Source organism: Formica exsecta, unplaced genomic scaffold (assembly GCF_003651465.1).
Source record: "Formica exsecta isolate Colony F162 unplaced genomic scaffold, ASM365146v1 scaffold588, whole genome shotgun sequence".
Lineage (NCBI taxonomy): Eukaryota > Metazoa > Arthropoda > Insecta > Hymenoptera > Formicidae > Formica > Formica exsecta.
The window spans coordinates 7,601-17,054 of NW_021853152.1; the positions used below are offsets into that span (position 1 = coordinate 7,601).

The 9,454-nt window shown below is 45.0% G+C and overlaps 1 protein-coding gene across 1 annotated transcript; it reads left to right on the forward strand.

The window, feature by feature from the left end:
- Window positions 1–34: 34 nt before the first annotated feature.
- On the forward strand, window positions 35–8,405 carry LOC115242260. The gene is made up of 4 exons (XM_029818403.1): window positions 35–370; window positions 458–678; window positions 7,522–7,630; window positions 8,364–8,405. Exons 1-4 carry the CDS (start codon window positions 254–256, stop codon window positions 8,403–8,405), a joined length of 489 nt encoding a protein of 162 aa, XP_029674263.1. The 5' UTR covers window positions 35–253.
- The last annotated feature ends 1,049 nt before the right edge of the window (window positions 8,406–9,454 follow it).

The window sequence follows — 9,454 nt, forward strand, 5'->3', positions numbered from 1 at the left end:
GCTATCTCTTTCTTTCTCCCAAGTGCATGCTTCGCGCTATCTCTCTCTTTTACATGCATATTTAAATACTTTAAATAGTTGTCTGTGGAAACATGCTAACTTTTGTTTTCTTATCAAGAGCTGAAAGTAAGCGTTCTTCGTAAGTGATACATCTCCTACTCTAAAATGTTTAATCGAGACAATGTCTGCCCTGTCGTGGTTGTCATAACGTTTCGAGCAGTGAGTGACGAAAAGTTTAAGTGAAATTTGAAAAATGCCGTCGTTGATTGAATTGGTGCTGCAAGGGGGTCGACCGAACGCGTCGTGGTGGGCGAAGGACCTGGCGATGGGGCTATTGCGGGTTTTGCTGAATCTGGTGTGTTTCCAAAGAGTAAGTAATATTTGTTTTATATTAATTATTTATAATATATTAATTATTTATAATAAATATTATAATTCGATTTAATTTAATTTATAGTATCAATATACGAGCGAGATCCAGATCCCTGGATTTGTCAATATTAAACGCCGGCAACTTGTACGAGCGCTGCGTCGGCACGAGCGCGAGTTCCTCGAGGACGTATGGGAGGATAATGGCCCGGACGGTCTTCATTTAGACCTAAGACGTCTCTTCGGGCTCGAACCCTATGAGGAACCCTATGTGATGGAAGAATCGTGGAACGAGCCTCCGAGCAAGAGGTCAAAGAATTAATTGTAAGTATTTTTTTAAAATTTTATAATATTTAAATTTTTATACTGATAAGACTTACATTTTTCTGTTTTAGGTGGAGCGTCACCTTTAAATTTTTTTATAATTATTATGGATATATATTTTATATCATTATTATTATTTTAAATTTTATATTTTACACACACACACAATTATATGATATAAATATTTCGAATAAACTTATTATTATTATATTAAAAAATATCGATCATTTCTGCGCCTTCTTCTTTCCTTTTCCCACATGCATACCTCGCATTATCTCTCTCTTTCTCCGTCCCAAGTGCATGCGAACGTCATCCTTTTCCCACGCCAATGCGGACGCTATCCTCCTCCTACACGTGTGCGTGCCTCGCGCTATCCTTCTCGCACCGCCTTGCGAACGCCGCATCCTCCACGTGCATGTCTCTCTCTCTCTCTCTCTCAAGTGCATGCGAATGTCATTCTTTTCCCACGCCAATGCGGACGCTATCCTCCTCCTACACGTGTGCGTGCCTCGCGCTATCCTTCTCGCACCGCCTTGCGAACGCCGCATCCTCCACGTGCATGTCTCTCTCTCTCTCTCTCTCAAGTGCATGCGAATGTCATTCTTTTCCCACGCCAATGCGGACGCTATCCTTCTCCTACACGCGTGCATGCCTCACGCTATCTCTCAGATCATGAAGAAGTGATGTACAAGGAATGGGATTTTGATATATAAAATGCAGCTGACGTCTCGTTATGAACCGCATTGAAATACTCGAGGTAATGTAAGTATCTATTTTTTTAAAATTTTATAATATTTAAATTTTTATACTGATAAGACTTACATTTTTCTGTTTTAGGTGGAGCGTCACCTTTAAATTTTTTTATAATTATTATGGATATATATTTTATATCATTATTATTATTTTAAATTTTATATTTTACACACACACACAATTATATGATATAAATATTTCGAATAAACTTATTATTATTATATTAAAAAATATCGATCATTTCTGCGCCTTCTTCTTTCCTTTTCCCACATGCATACCTCGCATTATCTCTCTCTTTCTCCGTCCCAAGTGCATGCGAACGTCATCCTTTTCCCACGCCAATGCGGACGCTATCCTCCTCCTACACGTGTGCGTGCCTCGCGCTATCCTTCTCGCACCGCCTTGCGAACGCCGCATCCTCCATGTCTCTCTCTCTCTCTCTCTCTCTCTCAAGTGCATGCGAATGTCATTCTTTTCCCACGCCAATGCGGACGCTATCCTTTTCCTACTCGTGCATCCCTCGCGCTATCTCTCTCCCACACATTGCGGACGCCTCGCGCTATCCTTCTCGCATCGCCTTGCGAACACCGTATCTCGCATCATCCACGTGCATGCATCGCGCTATCCTTCTCCTACACGCCTGCATGCATCGCGCTATCTCTCTCCCAAAGGCATGCGGACGCTATCCCTCTCCCACACATTGCGAACGCCTCGCGCCATTCTTTTCCAACGTGCATGCAAACGCTATCCTTGTCTTACGCTCATATGGACACTTCGCGGTATCCTTCTCGCACGCCCATAGAATATCATTAGCGCTATCCTTCTCTTACACATTGCGGACGCCTCGTGCTATCTCTCTCACACCTACTCGCGTGCGTTCCCTCTTTCCCGCGGAACCCTCGCCAATCGGTTTCGCCGCGGTCCCCCTCCCCCTCTCCGCGGACCCCTCGCCTGCCGGTTTCGCCGCGATCCCCCGCTTCCCCGCGGACCCCTCGTCAACCGGTTTCGCCGCGGGTCCCCCTCCCCTTTTCCGCGGACCCCTCGCCTACCGGTTTCGCCGCGGTCCCCCCGCGTGACGTCATAACCCCCGCGCCGGTTTCCCCTCGCCCCTCACCCCCCTCAGAGGACCTGGCTTAGAACCCGTATAGATACTCTATTGCTTTAATATATCATTTTCATTCGTGATTTTCAGATTGGTCCTTATTTCCTACCGCCACATTTAAATGGGGAAATATATTTAAACTTCCTCCAAAACGAGTTACCCATTCTCCTCGAAGATGTTCCTCTTAATGTAAGAAATCAACTCATCTTCCAACATGACGGGGCTCCTGCGCATTTCGCTCGCCGGGTTCGCGAATATTTAAACGCGCATTATCCGGACAGATGGATGGGTCGAGGTGGCCCAATCATTTGGCCGGCGCGATCGCCAGACTTTAATGTTTTAGATTATTTTGTATGGGGTCACATTAAAAATTTAGTCGAACACAGGCGTGATGGTACAGAAGCTGAAGTACGAGAAGCAATTCTCGCAGCTTTTAATACCATCACGCCGCAAATGGCGTATCGCGCGACGCGCAATATGACTCGAAGAGCCGAACTCTGTTTACGAGAACGAGGAAGGCACTTCGAACAATTTTTACATTAAGATATGAGAGTGGATTAGACCTATTAGGGATACCACTTTAACAAAAATGCACTGTGTTATCTACCGCAAGGTGGTGTGGAAACGATAGCATAATACTTCCTATCAGAGTTGGGCAAAAATGTAATCTAATTAACAATTACAAATTCCAATTACAATGTAATTCTTAATGCAATTAACAATTATAAAATGTAATTATTAATTGTATTAAGAATTACATTGTAATTGAAATTTGTAATTGTTAATTAGATTACATTTTTGCCCAACTCTGCTTCCTCGCCGCGCGCGCGAGAAAGAGAAAGAGAGAGTAAGAAAAAGAGAGAGAGAAAGAGAGAGAGAGAATAGTTCGAAATGCGTGGCTTCAGCGTTCGTTCGTACGTAGCCGTATAGAGCGCCCCTCCCACCGCTTCGCCGCGCACCGCGAATTATGGGACACTCTGTATATGTGTAACGATGCAAACCCCATCGTTACCCGGCAGTTGACCAGCCGGAAGTCTGCCGCCCGGCGAGCACCAGCCGGGCAGGGGCAGAGGCGCTAAGCGCCCTTTTTTATACTCGTTACGAGATATCTGAGATCACCGTACAGCCGTTATACGGCTGCCGTTACAGCCCGTACCGATACCGAGAACCGCCGAGCGCTTCCGAAAAGCACCGAGCGCTCAACCGCCAAAACACCGCGTCGTTTTCCCGCCGGAAGGTAACGGCGCGTTAACCGTTAATTACCGCCGCCGAAAACAACGCGTTGTTATCCCCATCATAGGGAAACGACGCGGTTACCGTTATACTCCCGGTATTAAAAGGCAGCCGAAATTGACCTCAGCACCAAATCGGTACCTGAAGCCTCTCGAGCAGTATGCTCGAGATACTCCCACATATCCGATCCTTTACACTTCGCAGAAACGACGGAACGTGGGGTTGACGAGTTCGCAGCCTCCGCCGAGCATTCTCGGTTTCCACGCCGCCTACGGATCCTCGCCAACCTTTCGATCGATTTGACGAGAGCAGAGTGTTCGCCGCTCTCTGAGATCGCCGGTCTAACATCCGACCGCTCCAGCCAGACGGACAGTGGGTTTGCGAGTTCGCTACCCCGTCGAGCTTACTCGACTCCGACTGGCAAACCTTAAGTCCGCGTGCGGAATAGGGACGGAGAGTTCTCCACCCGATAGAGGGTATCCGATTTCCGACCACATCCCCGAACATCTGGGAATCCGTGACTAAACGTATCTAACACCGACGCATCAATAAAACACAACTTTGCCGTCCGCCTGAATTAATCGCCGCGCCGAAATACATGTCGCGCCGTGTATCATCTATTATATTCAGCGCCCGTCAAAATAAACACGGCCTTACCGTACACACGCCGATTAGCCCGGTTTCTTATACGTCTCGCGCGCCGTCACAACAAACACGGCGTCGCCATACGATTTATATACAACACTCGCAGAATTACCCGCGCGCGCATACATTGTTACATAACGCGCCGAATAACTATCGCGCATTTATTATAACTTGCGCCGTGTCATCCGCCGCGCGCCCGCTACGCGGGATTTAACCGACCGTTTACATTTGTACATTGACTATTGCCGAAGGAGGCAAATAAACAGACCATATTACATCACGCGTCTCCACCCTTTCACGATCCTTGATCCCAACCGAACTATCCGATCTCGCAAAAGCGGCCGTTACATATGCTCCCACGGCAGAGGCGCTACAACGATGAAGTCTCTATTACGGCCGATGAGGTTCGATCCCTAACTCAACAATGTTATAGGGCAATTAAAGAGTGACGACATAACATTTGTCATCGGCGATTTTATGCCACGATTGGGCATGGAAGAAGATTAGACTTAGTTGTTAATTTTGGTCTTGGTGTTAGTAACTCGTGTGGCGATGAATTATTTCATTGTAAGCAATACTTGGTTTCAATTACCGAAAAGTCGTCTTTACACTTGGACCTCACCTTTAGATCAAAGAAGTGATGGTGTCATAAACAATCAAGTAAATTACATTTTAGTTAAGAAGAGATTCAGAAACATTGTTAAAAGAATGTCGACGTATTCTGGCTCTGATATTGGCTCTGATCATGAGTCTTTGGTTGCAAATCTACAGCTATGACCAAAGAAAATAAAGCGATCAACAAATTGTAGCCGTATAGATCTTCCAAAATTACGTAATAAACATCTGAGAAATGAAGTCGTACTAGATCTAAATAGAAGTTTAAAGAGAATATCCATAAGTGTAGACACTGATATTGAGGTGCAATGAAAACAGATAAAAGAAAATATCAAGAACATTTGTGAGACTCATTTAAAACCACTTCCAGTACATTGCAAGCAAAAATGGATGACACCTGACATATTGCAATCGATGGAATTGAGAAGAAGACAGACCCAGAATCCTCCAGAATACAAAAAACTACATAAACTAGTGAGAAAGGAAATTAGAAAAGCTAAAAGCGAGTGGTTAACAAGATAAGAACTCGAAGAATTGAACCAGAATCATGACTTTCACAGTGTCCATCAAAAGATAAGAGAGCTTACTGATATTATAGTTATAAAACAAGAAAATCAATTACTTTATGAGACGATCAAAACAGACAAGTGATTGATGAGAATGAGATTAAGCAAATTTGGAAGAACTACATTAATCAGTTCTTTGATGATGATGATAGACGTGAAAACATTTCAAGCCCAACTTGTACCGAAGACTCAGAAATATTAAGAGAAGAGGTGCGATAAAACATGCTAGAAACAGGAAAGCGTTTGGTCAATATATCTATTGAAATTATTAAATTAATAGATGATGATAACTTAGGAATAATAATTAAATTTGTAACGAGGCATCCCACCATCGTTACGAAACCGTACCCGGCCGCCGATCCGCCGGAAGTCCGCCGCCCGACGAACACCGGTCGGGCAAATGCGGAGGCGCCGAGCGCCCATTTTTAAACGATAACAGAAACACGCGTTTATTAAACCGTCGTTAGGCGCGCGTAAACATCTCGAATCGATGACGCGTTCGGGTAACCGACCAGACCTGTACCGAAAATACCCGAGCCGCGCGCGCCGCTTCGAGATATTACCGTTAGAACAATACGCGAATTACGCAGACGCGCGCGCCGGAGAATTAGTATAAATAGAGCGCGTTTCTGATTATCGAGACCAGATCCTCTGATCCGCCAGCGCCTGTAAGACGCCTGAGCTAATTCCGAGATCCTTAACCGCTCACCAGTGAAAGAACCACGGGGTTGGGAGTAATCGACCCCGCCGGGAGTTCTCGGCCCCTCGCTAGCTTTCCGTCCACCGTGTGTATCAGCATTATTCTAGTGGCAGGGAGTTCTATGCCACCGACGGGATTCCTCGTCGGCCGATACATTCCTGATTCCGCCACCCGCGATCCAGATACGCGAATTGCAAGTCGACAATTACACGTACGGACAGACCGGTAGCCACCGCCATTGACGCGCCCACGCGCCATTATTACGGGCACGATAAGTCCCGCGCCGAGGGCCGACCTGCGCCCTACCGCGACACCGATCGACATCCGAAATCGATACCCACGTCGAAGGACCGCCCACCGCCCACCGACGCGGCCGCAAAGGACCACCCGACCGCTAACGGCTCCTGCCGGATTTACGCCGCGCGATCAAGAATCGATACTCGTACGCATCGCCAAACTCGCGAATCGCGCTGCGTGCAATCGCGGTGCATTGCATGCCCCCTCCGGCATTGCATACTCTCACACCGACAGTATACATTGTACACTTACTCACATACATTATACGTACTCGCACCTATAATTTATACGTGCTCGCACACATACATTATACGTACTCGCACATCTATATTATACGCACTCGTCACTATCACTCATCTCGCGCGCACACACACATACACACCTCGTACACCTATACATACCCTCACGCTGTACCAACACACATTTACATGCAATAAAGTACATTTCTACCAAACATCAATTCGCATTCGTGTCTCGATACCACTTTCACGAACCCAGGATCCCGACCGAGTTATCCGTCGCCCGCCTCGCGAAAGCGGCTTGTTACAAATTATTTAACAACATTTATAAATCTGGGAAACTGCCACAAGACTGGCTGTTGTCAACTTTTGTTGCAATACCGAAGAAAACATTTTAAAACAATGCAAAGACTATCGGCATATTAGTCTTACGAATCATGTTTTAAAATTGTTCCTACGTATAATATATAAGAAATAAGTGTGAAGCTGATTTTGATGACACTCAATTCGGCTTCAGGAAGAGTCTCGGTATGAAGAAAGCATTGTTTGGTATTATTGATATTGGTAAAAATGTTGTGATCAAAGAAAAGACATTTGCATGCTTTATAGACTATAAAAAAGCCTTCGACCGTATATAACACTACAAATTAATTGATATACTGAGAAATATTAATATAGACGACACAGATGTAAGAATAATTCAAATCTCTATTGGAGTCAGAAGGCTGAAGTAAGAATTGGTGGAATGCGTACTGAAGACATTGATGTGAGAAAGGAGTCGGGCAAGGTTGTATTCTCTCGCCACTTTTGTTTAATTTTGTAACACGGTCACCTCGCTCGACGCTCGGATCGGCTCGTCGGTGTCCGGGTTCGAGAGGAGGGGAGACTCAAGCTTGCGGGAACATAGGTGCAGAAAAGATAGTTTATTTAGATAAAAGTAAATCTATACAGAGTAGTGTGCAAGGTTAGGCGATGTCGGTCAGCGTACTGTCGATGGCAAGCTGGTGCCAAGGCGCGGGGCGGCGTGCAGCGAGACGCGCGAAGCGGTCGGCGTGAAGCGGCGTGCAGCGAGAAGCGGGCACGGCTTGATATCTACGAGGGTTTTATCTACACGCGGGTCAATTATTACGGCGCGGACTTGTCGGGCGGACTTATAGCTGACAGGCTTATTACTAGCAGGCTTATGGCTACGGCGCAAGCGGACTTATAATTAACCGACTTATTACTAGCAGGCTTAGGGCTACGGCGCGATATTTACATGCACTTAAGAGCTAGGGTTAGGTTGTGTCCGGACAAAACAAACGAGATGGAGAAATTCATACAGAGTGCAGGTTTCCCTACCTTTATTATACGGTTGCCAGTTCGTTTCATCTCCAACGAACAAGGTATTCCTTGACCAACGGCTCGTCAGGATGGCCACTGGACAGGTTACTATGCGTCAGGACTACGCAATTTGTCCAACGTCTAGACAGTTGGACGAAATCCCTCTTTCACTTCTAATCCTTTTCTTTTTGTTTCAGGTCGCCGCTGGATTCCCCGGATCAACGCCCAAGGACTGCTAGACTACTCGCTGGATATCTCTGGATCGACGCTTGGACACAGGTAAGGATTTCACGGACTCGAGGTAAGTTAATAACTGTTACACTGATTTTAATGTATAAATATATAAAATATATATGTATATAAAATATAAAATATTTAAGCAAGCTTCTTCTTTTTACAGACTTTATTACCGTCGCGGTTCTCCACGACTCGGAAATTACTATTATCCGCAAACTAATCATTAAAATGAACTTAACACCCTTAAGCTAATTATCACGGCTTATAGTGGGAATATATTTCCTTAATACTTTGCCTTTTGTCTATCGCGTATCTCTAGTTCACAGAAATTTTTTAATTTTGCGAGACAATTTTTCAGCACCGTCGGATGTTCGCAAAAAGGCCTCGAGAGCTCTTCCGTACGGCCTTTTATACCGCTACCTCACTACGAAGACTCTCTCTCTCTGAGCATCCCCACTACCGTCCGCCGCTCGGCGGCTCAATGCTCGAGCATGCGCATTTCCATTTTTCCCCAGTAATTACTAATATCGTGTATAAATTTTAATTATTGCTTTGTTTCGCTTAATCTAATAATAAAATAGTCTAAATAAAATGTTTATAGTTATTAGGGACTATATCGCAAACGTTAAAACTAAAAGATATCACTTTGGTAAGAATTAACTTATAAAATATTATCTCGCCTATTATCTCGCAGATAGGCTTAAACATAATTTAATTGTCTCTTAAAATTATTGCGCATGCTAAAATAGCGTTTCCTTAAAATTTAACCAAAAAGTGTAAAAGTGCTGTACTTAAAGTGCAGACTTTCGGTGTAGGAGGTTCTACACTTATGGTGTAGACCACAATTTGTGGTTTTGGCACATTCCCATGCCTCTGGCACTCGTAGTGCCTCAGTTCGTCTCTTGATTTATTTGCGCGTATTTTTTTTCGTCGATTTGCCGGACTTTTTCCCCGGCTTCCACTCGCTATCATTATTGGACGATTCTAATAGCGCCCGCAATTTTGTTATCCTTCCCTTGCCGATGATTGTCAATGGCCTTTCGTTTCCTCG

Bases quoted from the DNA above. Each gene is read 5' to 3' on its own strand.
- LOC115242260 (XM_029818403.1), top strand. From the start codon at position 254: ATGCCGTCGTTGATTGAATTGGTGCTGCAAGGGGGTCGACCGAACGCG. The intron at 371-457 runs GTAAGTAATATT...TTTAATTTATAG, and splicing joins ATCTGGTGTGTTTCCAAAGA to TATCAATATACGAGCGAGAT. The intron at 7,631-8,363 runs GTTGTATTCTCT...TTTTTGTTTCAG, and splicing joins TGAGAAAGGAGTCGGGCAAG to GTCGCCGCTGGATTCCCCGG.